This window comes from Planococcus citri, chromosome 3, assembly GCF_950023065.1.
Source record: "Planococcus citri chromosome 3, ihPlaCitr1.1, whole genome shotgun sequence".
Classification (NCBI taxonomy): domain Eukaryota; kingdom Metazoa; phylum Arthropoda; class Insecta; order Hemiptera; family Pseudococcidae; genus Planococcus; species Planococcus citri.
In genome coordinates this window covers 27,966,767-27,985,803 of record NC_088679.1, presented here as the reverse complement: position 1 = coordinate 27,985,803, position 19,037 = coordinate 27,966,767, and the positions used below count along the sequence as shown (strand labels likewise).

General features: G+C 32.5%; 4 protein-coding genes and 1 long non-coding RNA gene across 6 annotated transcripts in view; 2 read left to right on the top strand and 3 right to left on the bottom strand.

Moving 5' to 3' along the window:
- The first annotated feature begins 344 nt into the window (after positions 1 to 344).
- LOC135838539 (protein dpy-30 homolog) lies at positions 345 to 1,367 on the top strand. The gene is made up of 3 exons (XM_065354213.1): positions 345 to 529; positions 620 to 777; positions 924 to 1,367. The coding sequence occupies exons 2-3, from the start codon at positions 635 to 637 to the stop codon at positions 1,021 to 1,023; spliced, it is 243 nt and encodes an 80-aa protein (XP_065210285.1). The 5' UTR covers positions 345 to 529; positions 620 to 634; the 3' UTR covers positions 1,024 to 1,367.
- A 303-nt stretch (positions 1,368 to 1,670) lies between these two features.
- bcn92 (LYR motif-containing protein bcn92) lies at positions 1,671 to 2,324 on the bottom strand. The gene is made up of 3 exons (XM_065354212.1): positions 2,123 to 2,324; positions 1,904 to 2,024; positions 1,671 to 1,822 (listed from the first exon to the last, which is right to left on the bottom strand). Exons 1-3 carry the CDS (start codon positions 2,203 to 2,205, stop codon positions 1,766 to 1,768), a joined length of 261 nt encoding a protein of 86 aa, XP_065210284.1. The 5' UTR covers positions 2,206 to 2,324; the 3' UTR covers positions 1,671 to 1,765.
- Positions 2,325 to 2,495: 171 nt separating this feature from the next.
- Positions 2,496 to 3,495, top strand: LOC135838540 (uncharacterized). Its single transcript, XR_010557428.1, has 3 exons — positions 2,496 to 2,652; positions 2,955 to 3,120; positions 3,199 to 3,495. It is a non-coding gene; the product is annotated as an uncharacterized LOC135838540 (long non-coding RNA).
- Positions 3,496 to 3,575: 80 nt separating this feature from the next.
- cdm (importin-13-like protein cdm) lies at positions 3,576 to 8,301 on the bottom strand. 2 transcript variants are annotated; one of them, XM_065354208.1, is made up of 17 exons: positions 7,950 to 8,301; positions 7,704 to 7,871; positions 7,498 to 7,644; positions 7,354 to 7,426; positions 7,103 to 7,277; positions 6,884 to 7,028; positions 6,604 to 6,810; positions 6,353 to 6,532; positions 6,007 to 6,274; positions 5,754 to 5,935; positions 5,506 to 5,670; positions 5,269 to 5,433; positions 5,006 to 5,149; positions 4,699 to 4,930; positions 4,458 to 4,613; positions 4,215 to 4,389; positions 3,576 to 4,129 (listed from the first exon to the last, which is right to left on the bottom strand). In XM_065354208.1, exons 1-17 carry the CDS (start codon positions 8,103 to 8,105, stop codon positions 4,018 to 4,020), a joined length of 2,850 nt encoding a protein of 949 aa, XP_065210280.1. In that variant the 5' UTR covers positions 8,106 to 8,301; the 3' UTR covers positions 3,576 to 4,017. The 2 variants fall into 2 exon arrangements, with proteins under 2 accessions (XP_065210280.1, XP_065210283.1); XM_065354211.1 differs by having other exon boundaries at positions 6,022 to 6,274; positions 7,950 to 8,300.
- Positions 8,302 to 11,101: 2,800 nt separating this feature from the next.
- LOC135838338 (cytoglobin-2-like) overlaps positions 11,102 to 19,037 on the bottom strand; it is a 386,622-nt gene continuing 378,686 nt past the window's right edge. The window contains exons 4-5 of the mRNA XM_065353916.1: positions 16,859 to 16,979; positions 11,102 to 12,306 (exon numbers count right to left, since the gene is read on the bottom strand). Coding sequence (XP_065209988.1) covers positions 12,154 to 12,306; positions 16,859 to 16,979 — 274 coding nt within the window. The 3' untranslated portion in view covers positions 11,102 to 12,153. The remainder of the gene's footprint in view (positions 12,307 to 16,858; positions 16,980 to 19,037) is intronic.

Genomic DNA, 19,037 nt, shown 5'->3' with positions numbered 1-19,037 from the left:
AACTATTCAATCATTTTAAACATTTTTTGGAAAACATGATTTTAAAAATCAACCAAAACTTGAACTTTCTTGAAAAAAAAATAAATTTTACAAAGAATTTTTTCATACAATTCCGATTTTTTTGCTCGGTTTTCATCCAATTGGCTGAAAAATTCAACTTTTAAATTTTTTCACTTCTGGTACATTTGATTTCTACGATGAGTCAACACTGATTCATTTTTTTGATTTGTGCGATTTGATTGGTTGATAAAAAGTCATTACCTGACTTGCACCAATCAAAAGCTTTTAAACAGAACGATTGCAGTTTTCATTTTTTTCACCAGGCAAAAAAAAATGAAAATTTATTTGTTTACTTCGAATTTGAAAACACTTCGATGCTTGATAAGATTTGAAAAACTGCAAAAGTTCGAAAAATTGATCATTTCATTTTGATTTATTTCTTAAACGGTGAAATTAATTATTATAAATTCAACGTCCACCATCTTCCAGGGTTCCCAGTAACCAGCGTTCACTTCCAGTTTTCAAAGATGTGAGTAGTTTATAGCCTCGATTGCGTTGACAAATTATAACCATTTTGCCGGACGGCGATAAATCTTTATCAAATTCGTTATTTTTACAGCTCCTTGTAGTAAAAATGTCTGAAAAAGAAGAAGTACGTAGTGCCAGTCCACCGAAAAAAGTTCAAACCGATGTACGTTCTATACCAACTCGTCAGTACCTCGATCAGACCGTGGTTCCTTTGCTATTATCAGCTTTGTCAGAACTTGTTAAAGAAAGGTAACTTGATTTAAAGTTTTCTAAAATATCTGATACCCGTAGTAAAATTGAACAATTTATCATTCATTTATTCTCTTGAGCCATAACATGAGAGTATTCTTTAGATATTTCCTGCGAATTAATGCTGTCTGTGTTATTCGTTCTAGGCCTCCAGATCCTGTAGGATTCTTAGCTGATTATCTATTAAAAAATAAAGAATCCAATAGTACATCGTCTCCAACAGCAAGCGAACCTCCTAGTCAATAAATTGTGCTTTTCAAACGATATCTTTTATATATTAGGTATCTCTGTGTACGAGTTTTTTGTGATCTATTTTGATTTATTTTTTCATGTTCCGTTCCTGGCTGACTTTTATCAGGATAACATCGTACGTTCATAAACATAAAAATCTAAAATTCAACTGCTTAACGTTTTGAAACTTGTTTAATTTTGACATATTGTTTATTAAGAGAAGTTTATTTTTTTAAATATCATTTATACAATTCTGTTCAGGTTGTTTTTCATTCCACTAGTTGTGTTTGTGTAATTTAAAGGGTTGCAATATTTTCATTTTAAAAATTTCATCAACGATTAAAGTTTATTTCTCATAACGAGTATTTTATTGAAAAAAATGATTACCACATGTATTTTTAGATCCCTGGAATAGCGTTTTTTTGCTTTTCCAATCTTCGAAGTTAGGCCTAAAGAGTAAAGACGAGCTCGAACTTAAGTTTTTTAATCATTATTCGAAACTTGAACATCAATTATTCTCATCATTTACATTACAACTACATTGTATCAATTTTTTGAAAATGAATGAGGCTCTAATAGCGAACCAAGAAAGCTACAATACCAGAATAACAATTTCTCATTCTACACATAACTAATTCGACGACTGAAAAAAAATACACGAATTTTCTTATCAAAAAATCCAACAATTTATTCAACTAATATTTACAAATACTCTTAACAAGAACAACACACGTACAAATGCTACAGATACAGTGCTTCATCTCTCATTTTCAATCACCAATTTCTCAGCTTTGTACAAATCATTAATAACCACCTGAATGAAAGAAAAAAATGATCGATTTAGCTATTGAATGAAGATATCGAAATATCATCAAATGGTGATGATTGAACGTACCTGTCTTTTAATAATATCTAAATTCTTCTGGCCATCTTTATACCATGACTCAATTTCCGCAGAATCGGTGAGGAACTGATTTTCTCTAAATCTGCTTTTTATTCTCCTCAAAGCATACATTCTGTCGCAAAAAAAACATCGAAATTAACCACATTAATTCTTATTGCACATACTGCATGATGCAAAGTTCAATTTCGTATTGAAAAGTGCAATATTTACCTGAAATTATAATTGGAAAACTTGCTGCTTTCCTTCAGCAAAGCTCGATAAAGTTTGAGGATCTCCATTTTCGCTATTGACATTGTATTGGCTCGTGTTTCACTCTCAACTTGCTTTACATTTCTTTCAAATTTCAAAATGAAAAAAATCAAAACACGAAGTGAAACACCGAAAGTAGAGCTTTTGACTGATAAAAAAACACTGCAATTTTTTTTCTCACTAAAAGATTCGATTACGATTTTGAGAACGATTGATCGTATTGGAGTTCAACGTCCATTATGAAAGAATCAAAAAAGAATCAATTATTCCACCTCGATAGTTAATTGATTGACAACAACGCTACCAAGTTTCAAAAATGGAACTAATTTTTCGTTGACAAGAGTTTTTTCATCAGGCTAAATTAATTATTTTTACCTTCTGTTCTTTGAGAACCCAAAAGTTTGAGCTTGAGGAAATCAGAAATTTGACGGTGCGTTGATTAAAGTGCTGTAAAAAACGAATTTATTCTAGTTGGATTGAACGATTAATCAGTAAGTACGCTTTTTTACAACTTACAAAGTACTTGATTTACTTTTTATTGTGATATCAATCACGTACATGTCTGTATTGTAAAGGTCAAATTTTACTCCCAATGATAAGACGAAATTACGATAAAGTTAACCCAAAAATTTCTTGATTTCGTTCACTTTCCTTCTCATTATTGTCTTTAAACATCCTCACAATACGAAAACACTCCAACGAACAGTTTTTGAATCAGTTTTCTTTTACCCAAGTTACAGTGTTTTGTTATCACCTGAAAATCTCATTTGATTAATCTCTCATCTTATTACAGGAATGTCGGCTGTTGCGAAAATCGCCAAGCCTAATATGGCTTTCAATCAATCGAAAAGGTTGTACCGACACATTTACATTTCAATATTTTTGTCCGGAGTCGCTGGTTATGCTGCGCAGAAATTCATGGTCGAGCCATTTGATAAAGCACACGATGAATTCTACAAGTAGGTATCTCTTATGTAGCATCGTAAATTAACGTCTCTGCTGCGTGTATATTAATTAAGTTCGTTTCAATTTTCTAGAACTTATAACCCTTGGGAAGATTTCGAAAGAATGAGGCAGCTGGGTTTATTCCAGTCTGCTCCACCCGATGAAGTTTTAAGAGAAAGAGAATTGAAGAAAAAACAGAAAAAGTAATTCAGCGCCCTGACCGTATAATTTTCCTGTAGCTGTCGTAATTTTGTATAAACAAGAAATTGAAGCTTCTTTGTTACTATGTTTATTGTAATAGTTTATTTTATGTTCTAAGTAAGGTGAAATCGTGCGACTTCGGTCGTTGTATGGATGTATGATTGAATCCAATAAAATGTACGCCGAAATTCCGCGTTAGTTTTATATTTAGTAGCAATGAACTATTCACAATCTTTAGTCCTTCTTTCTTGCAGAAAATCATTCGTGGTTCTAATTTTCAACCATATATTGATGAAATGAAATTAATTACATGATATTACATCGTAAAAGTCGAAATTACATAAATCCACGAGTTTCTATTCAACTTGAACAATTTTACACCAAACAATTATTACGAATATTTGGTAACAATAATGAAAAAGAAAAGTTACAGATAGTACTGAGAAGAATAAAATATATAATTGTAATACTAATCAAGCGCAGAAGGGTACGTAAATAAAAACAAAAATGATTCAATATGGTTACGTTTATATTACCACAATATAAATATCACCACTACTACGAAGTCGTTAAAATACCTCTAAACAATCAGTCAAAAGCGTAGCGACGTCTACGGACCTATTCAGTTGGCACACATTGATTAGCAAAAAATCGACACGATGACGACGCCGTCATTCTCACAATTTATCACATGGAAGGAAATGCACAGATTACAATATTGACGACGACGATTCTTCGATGTAATCTTTATTCAGTAATCCACGACACAGGAAGCTGAACTCCCTCGTTGTATCTTGCAACCGTCGTTTATTGGCTTTTTCTCTATGAACAAATTTCATTCGTGATTATTCGGTTTGATCATTTACTAGCAATAAAATTAAGACGAACTTCAACTCAAGACAATTACTTTAATACTGATGTAGCGAAACGTTCTTTCGCCCCTCGCGTGGCTTTGGGTGAAGGGAAATCTTCTTGAGCTAAGATTTCGTTCAACCATCGACTCAGCCAATCACAATACTTCTTACTCAACGCCAGCAGCACATCGGCAATGTGATCGAGACAATTCCTAGGTGATACTTTACCTACACAAGAAGGTTTTCATTTAGCAGTAAATATTAAAAATTTGAATAAATAATGGTAAACAACGAACCGATAGCTATTATAATATGATACACTAATTCGAATCCGTTATCTTGTACTATCATCACTAAAGCTTCTTGTTCACGACTAATGGTGATGACGTTGCTTAGAAATAACGATGCTGCTTTTACAGTCGTCGCTTCTTGAGCACATAGAGCAAAGCCAGCTGAAATCAGACACATTATGAATGTATGGGAGTAGTTGTAAGTTACCTTCAGGCTTTATTTTACACGTATGAGCTAATGTTTTACCATATCTGAATAACGAAACCCAATTGATACCATCGGTGTGTAATAATAATTTACTATTTTTCTTCAATACGTTGGCGCAAAACGAATAAAAATGCTCGAACAGAGACGTGTGTTCGGATACGTTTTCCGGAGTAGTGTTTTCGAAAAGCACCAATGTCGTAATACATAGTTTCTTGAGCAAACTGCTCATCACCATGTTACAGTTTGTCGAATTACCGAACAACACGAGCAACTGGAATAGAAAATTTACCAAAATTAGGATGAGGTATCCACTTGTTAGAAATTTCAAACGGAGAATTTAAATTACCTGTTTGGCTAAATCTAGAATACAGTCATGTGGATTATTTGGGTACGTAGTTAGGATGATTTCTACTATCATAGGAAGGTAAGAACAATCGTCGGTGACGTCGCTCAAATTCGATACTGCACATTTAATTGCGATACAAACGGACTGAAAAGAGAAATTAATAAAAGAATTAGCTTCAACGATACTAAATAAGATTTTAAAAAAATAGGAAAGTCATTAGAAAAATAGACAAGGATTTCCGAAATTTAGAAATGTATTCTTACCGAAACTACTTTATACTCTTTGTATTTGCTGATAACTTCTTTCAATATGGGCAGCACATTTTCCAGCAAACGTCCAACAGCCGGTTTAGCTTCTAAGCCCAAAAATAACTGAGTAAACACGCCGATACAATCGGTTATTTCTGGAAGGGTTTTTTTCCTATCCTCCTAGAATTCATAACACAAATTAATACACCACGAATAGTAAACAATCCAAGGAAACAGTTTCATCAAACGAACCGGTGGGTTAGCCAAGATGGATTGCAATTTCTCCACGTACGGCGATACAATGGCATTCAAGTACACGTAAATAGTTTCCAGAGGCAATAACGATACCACTTTACCGAGCGAAAATATCAGACGCATTTCTTCACTAGCTTTTAAATGCTTCCGCAGCAAAATATCCTGTAAAAAAACGCATACTTAGCGTTACAAATATGTACACGAAATATTACATTACGTGGTCGAAGAAAAGGCGAGATATTTACGGCAGTTTTTCGAGCTATTTGTTCAGCGTATGGAGTAATGGCGGTTTTACACTCTTTGGTAATGTCTTTCAGAGCTAGAGTAGCCGGAGCAGCTAGTTGAGGATTCTCGGCTCCGGTAAATATTAAAGAAAGTACTGGTTCCAGGAATTGAGGATTGGTAGAGAACCATTCAGCGTACGAACCTGTCGAACAAATGAAACAAAATGGATCAAACTACGTAAATACAAGTTTCACAACATTACAAGATACCTACGTTTAAAGAGTTTACCTAACAATTCCATAGTGGTTTGCGATACGTGCACGTTCATGTTGGACAGAGGTAAATTTTGCAATAATAATATACAATTTAGGATTCTCGGATGCTCCGAACACATGGCATTCTCAGCTATCGCGTAAAAAGCGAACAAATACGACTCTATTTCTCGCCATTTACCAGCAACATCCGGATCAGAAATGGATACTTGGAGGAGTTGATAAATCATATCGAGTAACTCGTGAGACAGAATCGTGTGACAATACATCTACGAAAATAATTCAAAGATTAACAACGAATTGTTGAAACTTGAAAGTATTAACGATTTTGAACGGTGAAAAATTACGTAAGTATCGGCGATATCTTGTCTGTAGCATCGGAAAGTATTCTTATCTTCATTATTCCATTGGTTTATGTCTAAAGGCCACATCGATTTATGCATAAAAATGGTTACTAATTTTTTGTAAAACGGTTTCACTATGTTCGCAGCTGCGGTGTGTTTAAATTTATCTGAAAGAACTTCGTCCTGAAAATTTTTAATATTGTTAATTCATGATTCGAGTTCGTATTTTTTTCCATTTGATTATTCTGACTTACTTGAAGCGAATACCAGAAATTCAACGTTTGGACGCTGTAAACTTCATCTTTAGGGTAGTAACCCGGAGCATTACTGGCTTGTAGAATGATGTACATTAATTTTAAAAATACGTCTCGTTTTTCTTCCACTAATAAAGCTTCAACGATCACTCTAATATGGCTATCTCCCAACGTGATGAACAACGTATACAAACAAGGTATTATATCCTGAGAACAAAACAAAGAAAAATCAATCGACGAAAATTCATCGATGAGCCTTGATAAAGAATTCGCAGCTTACATTGTTGGCTACTTCGTGAGATGAATTAAAGATTTCCGAGAGTACTATAAGCTTTTTGAAAAACTCGACTACTCTTTTTGGTAATTTATCGTTGTTAGGATGATTGCACAGGATGGATATTGCTTCGATAGCGTTAATACTGCATCTAAAAAAAAGTAAATATTTGAATACCAACTGAGAGGTTCTAGCATCGAAAATCAAACAGTCGTATACACTTACTGAGATAGATCGGGATTTTTATACGTTATTAAAACCGTATCGATTAAATGACTGAATAAAGTATCGCAATTTTCTGGAGGTAGTCCAAACTCTAACCAAGATTTAGCGCATTTCACAACCTGAAGTCTGAGATCTAAATTAGAATCGGCAAAGGCAGCTTCTAATAACGATATGACTGTAAAATAACATCGAATTTACAATCAATCAAATGAACATATAATCGAATCAACGATCAACGTAACAAGTCATACCCGAAACACTGTCATTTTCTAAAGAACTCCTGACTAATATGCGTTCATTCTTGGATAATAAGATTGTCTGGTACTATGAGAAAAAAAATACAGTATAAATATCAAAATCGGTATAATACTCAAATAGATTCAAAATGAACTTACTTCTTCTGGAATGACGATAAGGATTTCGAGCAATAAATACGCCAAAGTTCCCGGCGATACATTGCCAACGGCGCTTTGAAACAATGAAATCAATTCGCCTACTGCTTGCGGCCAAAAAGGAGCACTTCTAATGACGTATACTGCCAGCTGTAAAAATCTATAATTAATAAGGCTTCCGAGAAATAAATGAAAACAAAAGAACGTACCGTGATACATAAACGATTAAGAACGAGTTTGGGTCCATCCTTGAAATGTATCACAGATTCGAGTAATTTTTGCTTCAACGGCTCGTATTCGTTAGCAGGAACATCGCACCAATCTTTCAACAGCTTTGAATGCAGTATCGTTGCTCCATAGAATTGTAATTCCGTTCTCTGTGGAATATCGATTACTCGAAATTAAAATCTACTCGAAGAATTTGTCGGCGTGAGAGGGTGTTTGAATTAACTTACTTTACTGGGTAACAGATCTTCCCATATTACTTTCCATATCTGCGGAGAATTCTGCAACTCGGTTAACCATTTCTGGGCTTCGGCTTGCAATGGATTATTCGACTGATAAAAACACAAAACTGCTTCTTCGAGGTTGTTGAAAGAAACTTCGTTCATTATGCTATGATATTATGTGAGGTTATTGGCTACGTCATATGGTACTAGTATTAGCCACGAATTTAACTTTTAACGAATATTTTCAACAAAACTCGAACGTGAAACGGTGAAAATCAATCCGAAGAGATGCTAGAATGAAAAGCAGTCGAAACAACAGAGAAAATATTGCAACATTTTGATACAAGCGAACTGAACTGATAAATTCGTCGTCGGAAAGATTCGGGTAAATTCGGTATGGAGCTAAGCCTTATTTTATCAGATTGCAGGTGGATGAGGTGCAATTGAAAAATGTGTTGCGTGATATTTTCTTTTTAAATGATTGATTTTATTATTTTGTATGATTCTAATTCTAAATTTAAAAATGTTTTCATTCTTTTTCGTTCTTTTGTTTTTATTTTGTAATCAAGTATTACTCGATTTTACGTTCAATTGCAGGGCAGGGCCGGTGAACAAAACAGAACACAATAAATAAACGAATGAAAAACAGAAAAACACTGAAAAAGTTTCAAAATTTTCTGAACTTACTCGAACACTAACTGAACAGAACGATTCAACATTCTGAATCTGAACAAAAGAACAATGATTAGAGCAGAATAATATCTTTTCATTTTATTCAAATTAGCTGGGAAGCTGGGTAGGTATTCATTTAATATCAATATTTTTCATGTTTCAGGCTTCATTTTTATGATAGGTACGAAGTTTCGGTTTGTATTTGTCTTTCAAAAGCTCGATTTTTCACGTAAAAAAAGTCTATTATGGGAATCAATCATGGAAACGAAGAACAAGTGAGAACAGAACAAATCATTTTGAATTTGAATGCTCTAAACTTATTCGTTTGGTGTTTTTTTTTAAATTGAGAAAATTTATAAATTTATAACTGACACTCTGTCTGAATCGTCAACTACAACAAGTGAATTACTAGGTCATCACTCATCAATCATCATCAGTTGAGTAATAAAAGCTAACCAAAGCTGCATGAAACAAAAAAGCTAAAAGCTAGCCAAAAGCTTTATTCTTTATTTTTCAGCTTTTTGCGAATTCACTTGGTTTGGTTTCAGTTTGATTCATTTTTGAATCTTCAATTTTTACTCTTCTCCTTCTTTCAGTTTTCTCATTTTTTTTTTCGTTGTGGTGATGAGTTTCCATTTCCCTCTCAATTTACCTCATTGAAAAAAATTAGAAAAGCCGGAAACTGAAAACTAAGAGCCTAAGGATTATTGGAAACTAAAAGTTGACTGTTAGAAAGCTTTACGAATTTGAAAAGTTTAAAGCTAAATGTTTTATTAATTTTTTAGAAGCTAAGAGTTGAGGCCAAAAGTTTCATCTTTCATCGAGTAATTAATACTTGATTGAAAAAACAATTATAAGTTTAGAAAGATGAAGATGAGATTGAAAACATTGATTTATTTAAACGACCACAATATTGCATCTCATCCACCTACAGGATGACAAAATAAGGTCTAGTTGAAAAACTTTTTCGCACGTATTTCCGAAACGACAAATCAAAATTCAAATCATCATCGAATTTGTATTTTTCATTTTGAGATTTTTGATTTGACCTAATAAAATTATTCAATCTTCAAGTTTTCAACTTTCAAGTGCCAACTTGGCAAGCATCTAGTCATCAATGTCATCAACCTTCAACTAGTTTGCTGATATCCATTTGGAAGTAGCTGTGCCCTGATGTACTTTGGGTAGGCAACTTATTCGACTCGGCTAAAATCTCAATACGTCTGCTTGGCGGCATTTTTCAAATTGGGCTCGAGGCAATGTTGTCAAAACAAATTTTTTTGACAATCTTCATACCGTAAGCAAAAGGAAAAAAATTCCCATGTTTTTGTTTTGTGACTCCGTGTTTTTGAATGATTTTTTTCAGTCAAAGTAATGAGTAGGCAAGTATTTGTTCAAGGAGCCTCTGAAGTCTGAACCAAAATGATGTTTGTTGGATGAATTCAAAGACTATATTTTCGGTTTTAAAAATTCAACGAAGGCCAAATTCTGCGCTTTTTTTCGTGCTTCAAGGGCCCAAGGCTTCGAATTGGTGTGAAAAAGTTTTAAAAATTCGTACACTTGAAACAAATTTTCGAGTTTATTCTGTGACCGGAAAATATATTTTTTCTTAAAAATGAACCATTCTATTAGAAAATTTAAAGCATGAAAATATACTTATTATAGCTGAATCAAAATATTTATCATGAAAATTAAAAATGTATTTCTTTCCACTTTTCAAAATCCCCATACTTTCAAAAAAGAACACAATAAAAACAAATAATTTTGAAATAAAATTGAGTATTCATCATTTGAAATATTTTTCAACGAATAGGGTAGGTATGTCGAAATAATAATTCAAATTTCAAAAAAAAAAAAAAAATCAGAGCACATTGAAAATTTGATTAAAAATTAGATTTCATAATCAAGTTCGTGTAATATTTACCTACCTTTTTTTTTTTTTTTTTTTTTTGCCAAAAGTGGATCATTTTTTCAAAACAAAATCAAAATAAAAACATCAAAACTAAATAAAAAAATTTCGATTTTTAAAAATATGGGTTTTAACCCTTCCCCCTCCCACCAAAAAATCAAAAAATCAAAATCTATTTACAAAAATATAAATTCTGATTTGAAAAAAATTACACGATTTGAAATTTAAATTGAAGCGTTGAATTTCATTCATAACACAATTGCTTAAAATTACAAAAATTTTAAAATTTGGCTCCTTAGAACTATCAAAATTGGGTTCAACTGAAATAGAAACCAAAATTCGTTCGAATACTATGTTTCAAGGTTTCAACCTTTTCCCCTTCATCCGATCTAATCATCAAATATAGGAATAATTTCACAAAAATAACCTAAATAAAATTCACTACCATAGTCAAGTATCAATTTGGATAAAATCATTTTCGTGATATGCTCAACACATTCATTGGTGAACTATGTTCTACTCGTATAAATCAAAATTTCTTCACCTAAAATCATTTCTCAGAAAAAAAAACTACGCCTCACTGAACATTTTTTATTTCAAGAAACAATAAATAAAACACAACCAGCAGAACGGCTTCAGAATATAATCGAACTACAACAGTACACACAAAAAAAAAATTCCCAATATTTAGGTGTGATTTTTTACACTTTAAAATAAAACTACAATTGAAAGAATTTACGGGGAAAATACTTGAAATATTAAGCTCAGTACAATATCAATTTTTCAACTGTAAACGAGCAAAAATATCGTAAATAGTTTAGCATTAGTTCAGCATACGTCGCGTCGTAGAAATGTTCAACTTTCTACCATATTACAAATACTACCACAAATCGAATGAAAAAGTTGAATAAATAAGGCGTAAAGTTATGGAGAGAAAGGGTAACCCTATTTTTTTTGACCACAAAAGGAAAACCACACAGGAAATAAATCAAGTATTGATGTGCATATAAATCAGTTTATACAATTTTCCAACTTTTTTTTTTGTAGTATACGAGTAAGTACATCAAACATTCTATGATAAATTTTCTACCATTGTAGGGGAATAGTAGATAGGTAGGTAGGTAGGTAGATATTTAAATATACATGAGATTCATTTAATTTATTCTAAAACGTAGGTACGATAATTTCGTGTTTAATTTGTATCTCATTAACGAAAAAAAAAAAAAAAAACAATAAGTATAATACGATAAAATGGAAATAATAATTTACACAAAGCACAAAATTTTACAAATCAACACTTCTGTTTTAAAAGGTAGGTAGATATACGCAATATGTTCAATAAATTAAATATTCGTGATTTCGTGCAGCTTGATTCGATCACGCGAACACCAAAAACGATGAAATTTTTAATCAAACTACAACACGGTTTAATATGTAGATACACGGATTATAGGACAAACAGAGAGGAGGGTAGGTAAAAGGGAATGGGGCAAAATAGAATCATATCGTACATTGTCGAATTAGGTATGATGAAAATAATAACATTCATCGTTCTAATAAATAAAAACTATATAAGTATAACAAACAACACTTTTTTTTTTTTTTTTTTAAATAATGAAATGGTAGGTATTATTTCTTATTATAAAATTCTTCTGTTGCGATAGAATCTTTCATAACGTGGGCAATATATTGAAATAGTTTCGTCCAAGCTTCGTCTAATTCCGCATTCCACTGGTTCTCCAGAGACGGCTGTATTGCTTGAATAAATTGGGGTCCAATGAGCTGTAAATGAAAACGAAAATACCGAATTATTAAATTTCTATGCTTTTTAATATTACTCGTACTATATTCGTATAGCCTAGCGCGAGCTGAGCTCGACTGCTGTGACGTACGAGTTACTACTATCGAATGAAAACATGCTTTTTGTATGAATTTGTATTATTATGTACGATAGGTAGAGGTACAGGTACGCAAAAAGGCGATGAGAATTCTTCATTATTTTGACGCTACTGTTCGGTGTTCGAGTTTCCTTTCCCGTTCCCTCGCTTATCAAAAAATTATACCTATTCAGTAAACTTTACTTTTCGCTGGCCGAGTTATTCTATTCGAGTAAATTTCTTCGACGATTATGATGTTTTTCATGGGGCAAAAATCCATTTACCTATTTCGTTCTCTTTTAAATTTCCAAATAAATTACGAAGTGAAAAATTTAGCTACGCAGTACGTATAGCTTTATAGAATACGCGGTGAAAGTCCAACTTACCGTTAGGTAAGTGAAAAGCTCTAGGTGGTCGGCTGGAAATAAATTAATATAGCCGAATTTTCCGACGGATAAAATTAATGGACATTGGATTTTATTTTAAGGTGGATTATTGTAAAAGATGTAGAAAAAGTAAAAGTAGGTACGTTTAATGGCTGCAGCATCTTATGTAGGTATAATGTGAAGAATGCCGACTTTCGAGTAAGTATTTAAGTACCTATTTACTTTAAGAAGCATTTGAGATGAGTATTAAACTTAAACGTGTTTTTTTTCAATTAAAGAATCGTCAAATATGTAGTTATGTGAGCAGAGAGGTACATAGCAACATTATGATTTGATGATTACGCTGCTGATAATCAGTGCAAATTACCTACATAAAACAAAAAATAGGTAGCTAGCTATAAAAGTGAGCGTAGAAACTGTTTTTTTTTTAAATTTTATCTATTTCGAGTGAATTAATCGCTTTGTTTGGTTCATTTTTATAATCAATTTAGTCGCTATGTTTGCGAGTTGGTCGCTTCACTTGGGGCTGATTTAAAAATTAATTTATGTACTTAACTAAAGGAATAAAAGGCTTATTATTTCCCCTCGGTGATCGTTCGAGTGATCAAAATAAGCGTTTTCTTCCCACGATTGGATAAAATATACCTACAAAATTCGTCGAAAATAGCATCTTTTTCCTATAGTTAAATAATGTACCTACTATTGTCAAAGCAGTAGATTCAAAATTACTAAAGAAAAAAAAATAACACAAAATCACACCAAAAAATGCATTCAGAATAACACAAAAACTCATTAGACACCTACAAAATTGGAACAAATTCTAAACCACCTCCCAACACTTTATCCAAGTTCACTCCGCACTACCAAAAAATGTATCCCAAATTATCATAAAAAAAATTAAATTCACAGTCATCAACATCGACTGAAAAATAATACTTCTTCTGAAATCAACACAAAAACACTAATTCATCACAAAAATTCATTTAAAATAAAAATCTAGTTATCTCGGAAAAAACTGAAAACAGTATCAAGTATTTTTTTAATTACTTAATCTGAAAATTGTTTAGGAAACTTCTGGAACAAAATAAATTTCATGTTTTTGAAAAAAAAAAACAAAAAACAAAAAACAAAAAATCAACCCAAATCAAAAATTGTTTTACCTAACCAAAAGAATTATTGGAAAATTTTCACATCAATTACAAAAAAATCCACAATCAGTAATCAGAATTGGGTGAAAAATTTCGAATATTCAGTCAGTAATTATGTGAAAATTTACCTAATTAAAAAAAACACATTTCATAAATTGACAAATGATTCATATTGTTTTAAAAATTATTTTGTGATTCACAACAAAAGAGTGCTTTTGAAATTGAAAAAATTTCTAAATCGCCACACAAAAACTCTTCAGGTACAAAATTGAAACAAATTCTAAATCACGCCTCAACACTTTATCCAAGTTCACTCCTAAAAAATTCATCTCAACAAAAATACATTCAAAGTCACCTTTTTACCACAAAATAAAAAATCTTTTGAAATCAACACAAAAACACTCATTCTCATTATAAAGAATGTTGAAAATCGCTTCAGAACAAATTCTTTATCAACCTACAGTAAAAGCTCGTTATAACGCTCTTCAAGGGACCGGAGAAAAAGAGCGTTATAAGCCGAAGCGCGTTATAACCGAAAGTCTCATTTTAACGCTGATTAGCGTTATACCGCGAATTCTCGTTTTAAAGCGAAAAAAGCGTTATAAAGGAAGTGGAAACGAGAACTTTATTTTAAATTTGAACAACTGTTCCAGTTGGAAATAAAAAAATCTGAAATTTTACTTTGATTTTGAGGTCTGTTATAATAATATAACTGATTTTTTGGCAAAATTTTGCCATAAAAGTTTTTTTTTTGCTTTTTTAAAAATCAAAACTACTAAAATTGCAAAAAAACTGTTGTTGCGGGCAAAATTTTCAGAAATTGATAAATTTTTACACATGAGTAAGCTTTTTTTCGCAAAAAATTGGGTTTTTGTTGTTAAAATTATGCAAAAAATGTGATTTTTCCTGAATTTTAGAGCGTTAAAACGCGATTTATAATTGCTCATGAGCGTTATATCGCGATTAATTTTACATTGGTTTAAATGGGGATGTCAAGGGACCGGAAGAAATCAGCGTTATAACGAAATCAGCGTTATATCCGAAAGCGTTATAACGAGCTTTTACTGTATTTAGAAAAAGGAAAAAAAGAAAATAAAGTGAAAAAAGTAAGTAGGTACCAAATATTGTTAAAATTATTATTTTTTATTTTTTTTGGTGTTTTTAATTACTAGATTATTACACATTTCCTAAGGAGGTTTATATGGAATTCGCTAAATTATGTTTCTTGATTAAACTGATGATTTTTTCCATTTCGGAGGGGTTGTCAGGAATGAAGGGGAGCCTTGGTCTATTTGTAGAGATGATCGATCTTGGAATAGATGGGGACAATAGAATAATAAGTGTTGAATATAGAGGGGTTCAGATGAGCAAAATTAGCATGAGGGCTTTGGTGCTTTTTGGTAAAGGTAGTTATGAGTAATTTTGGTGTGCCCAATTCTCAGTCGTGTGAGTATGACTTCTTCAAATCTGTTTAAGTGGGAGAAGTTTTTCCAAGGATGGACTGATTTTTTATGTTGAAAGAGCTTGTTTTGAAAACTTTCAATAAAATGTGATTAAGTACATACTCCCAAAATCAATAATAATTCTTCAAACTCAATAATCATTTAAAAAATTGGAAAAAAATTCGTGTTTTTAAAAAAAATAACCAAAAAATCAACTCAAATCATCCCAAAATTACCTAAAAAAAATTCAATGGAAAAAAATCCATGTTTTTAAAAAAAATCACCAAAAAATCAACACAAATCATCCCAAAATTACAAAAAAAAATTCAAATTTTTTTCACCAATTGTTCCAAAAAAAATTGTTTCAGCAAAAAAATAAGTAAGTAGAAAATTTTCGTATCAATTACAAAAAAAATTCATAGTCAGTAATTATAATTGGGTGAAAAAATTTCTAATATTTCTTCAGAAAAGCACATAATTTATCTAGTCAGTAATTATGTGAAAATTTAATTTAAACAGTGTCTGTCTCAACCACAGGTCCTTACTTAGGTCTGAAATCACCCACTGATTGAAAATTCTGCTTTGTTTGATTTTTTGTTGGTTTTTTCAAATGTTTGGAAATATTAATTTTGAAACTCCCACTGTGTTTTTCTCAACGACATACAGGTCCTTACTTGGGTCTGAAAATCAAAATTGATTTAAATAGTGTCTGTCTCAACTACAGGACCTCACTTGGGTCTGAAAACACCCATCGATTGAAAATTCTGATTGTTTGAGTTTTTGTTGGTTTTTTGAAATGTTTGGAAAATATAGGTCCTTACTTGGGTCTGAACACATCCACTGATTGAAAATTCTCCCAAAATCAATAACTTATCAAGTAAAAAAATTACTTTAAAAATTGGTAGAAAATAAAATTTCAAGTTGGTACTTCTAGTTTTTAATTTATTTGCAAAATTAATTTTTTCAACTTGATAATAAAATTACTGTAATTAAAAATGATATCATTTTCGGAGTTTGTTTGAATGTTGGTTCTGGTTTCAGAATCCGTTTTTTTACTTGATTTTTTACTTCCGAAGTTTTTGTTTCCATTTTAAATTTTTTTTTTAATTTTTATTTCGAGTTCAACTACGAGGATGATGTTCTCTAGTTATCGTATCGAAGTTCATTTTGGTTTCCACTTTCCATTTATATTTCGATAGGACTAGGTTCTGCATATAATGGTCGTTGAAACCAAATACTGGCACATTGCGCAGCCCCTTCATTAGTCAAATTATACTACACCATTAACATAACACCAGTCTGGTCACCGAATAGAAAGGTCTGTTACAGGTACATTACATACATAGTACATACTAACTTCTACTTTAACACGTACATTATGCCATTTAACATATTATGGACGAATATTAGCAGGAAAATTCGACCAAAATGTTAAAATTGCAAGTCTAACGGTTAATAAACCAAAATGAGTGAGAACTTACATCAACGTAATTTTGTTTCGCTCCGTAGCCGTAATGCTTCTTGCCGAGGTCTCGTAACAAAGCGTCTAATTTATCTGGCTCATATAATCTAGCCACTGCTTTCTGTACAAAAGCCATAACTCTGAAATCATTTATTAACACCATTATTAAGATGAATAATTTGGCATAATTAATTACCTCTCGGTTATTCGCTTTTGATAGTACATTGTTTCAATTTACAAATGATACGATTCATAGTGTTGTTAATAATCTTCATTCCATCTTTAACACTCGTACCTATCCACAATTCTTTCTGCTCTCTTTCTCTCTTCTCATTTGTCCCTTTTTACAACATCTTGAACTTGGGGAAAATTTGTAAAACAGAGAAGAAAAATTAAACAGTTGCCGGGTTAAAGCGCGATAATCGTACCAGAAAGGCTGCGGTATTCTCTAAATAATGAACCAACTTTACCCAATTGTAAATACCGATGATAATTCTCACCAGGATGGAAATCTTTCTCGTACTCGTAGTCGTAGTCGTAGGTGTAATTTAAAACACCCGTCCTTCTGCTCGCTAAAAACATGGTCGTCTACATTTCAGATTGTGTTATTGTTTCGTCAATTGCTATATAAAACAAAAGCCAACGTAGACCTTGCTACAAGGTAGGTAAATATTTCGCCGTTTTTTGGCCACGCGTTAACGAGCGAATTAATACTTCTGTGCGAAAAGAATAGAGCAGCTCGTTTTAGTACACTATTTTAAAGTCTACCTTGCTCGTCTCGTATCAAAATTTCAACGTGAGAATGTTTGATTAGCTGGCGTTACTAGGTAGGTTAGGTAGGTAATATGCAAGCGAAAACATTTTCTATTAAATTACAAAAGAAGCATTTTCGTGTTACCTACCCTAGCCCGCTTTTTATGCTGGGCGAATATTCGCAAAATTATGGCGGATACAGCGGACAGAATTAAAGACCGCCGAGTGATTTTGTAATTTAAACCGAAATTTATTTCTATTACACGCTTCCACGTTGCGTTATGTATAACGAAACGAATAAATGCGTCGAGCGTGAAATACGAGTATCTTTAAAATCAAATTTAATATTCTCCCATATCCACACCGCACATCTATACGATTACACTATACGTCCTACGTACCTACGTATGCTGCGGTATGGTACCCTCTACTCTACACTCGCTGTGCATATACCCCAGCGCAGTTATCGTACCGCTAACTTTCTCAGATTATTAGGCATTATTTAATGGTAATTTATGAGCAACGTATGAATTTTACGAATACATACACCCTGGTTTTTGTGAGCAACGAGCTTCTCTATTCGTACGTATATGTACGAGTATAAAACCATTTGCCAATTTGACGTGTGCGTCTTGCGTCTAAAAATTGCAAACACGTTTCGCGGTTTTCGTCAAATTATGAAATAAGAGAACTCGTGTCTTGTAGAGTGATTTTTTCCAAATATAAAACGAAGTTATTACAACGAGGAAAAAAGCGAGAAAAATTGCCATAAAAATGGCACGAAATTCGAGTCAATGGAGACGCAACAAGTTCCTAGTATTTTTTATAACGAGGCAAATGGAAATTATTTTGGATCAGAGGCAGCTGCTGGCATTGGGCTGAAATTTTAAAAATTCAAACCAAATTTTATCGCTTCCAGTAGCTATATCTTTTCGTTTTAAGTAAGCCTGAAATATCTTATAAGTTCATTTCAACTTCAATTCAGCTGTACCTACAGGAAACAGAGCCAAAAGACCTCAAAAAATAGGATCATTTTTGAAAGAAAAAAAGGACAACAAATAGGAGGGTCTCAATCGTACAAAAAAGGGCTCTGCTCGACAGAGCTTTCATGTAGAAGAGATTTTACGATTGATTCTTATTTCTTATTCTTGATACTATTCATCATCAACGTCATAGTCGCAAGCGACTAGTGTGCCCCCAACAACGACCGCCACTCCTCTCTGTCTTGAGCTAGCGTGGCCACATTCGCAACTGAACCAGCTATTTTCCAGACTGTATCGGTCCACCTTGTTGGAGATCTTCCTCTCCCTCGTGTTCCGGGGACCATGCCAAAGAGAATTCCCTTTTCAATGTTTTCCGGTCCTCTTCTGGCTATGTGTCCAAAATAACTCATTATCCTGGTCTCACATATTTTATTCAGCTTGGTTGGTTCTTGCAGTTGTTCC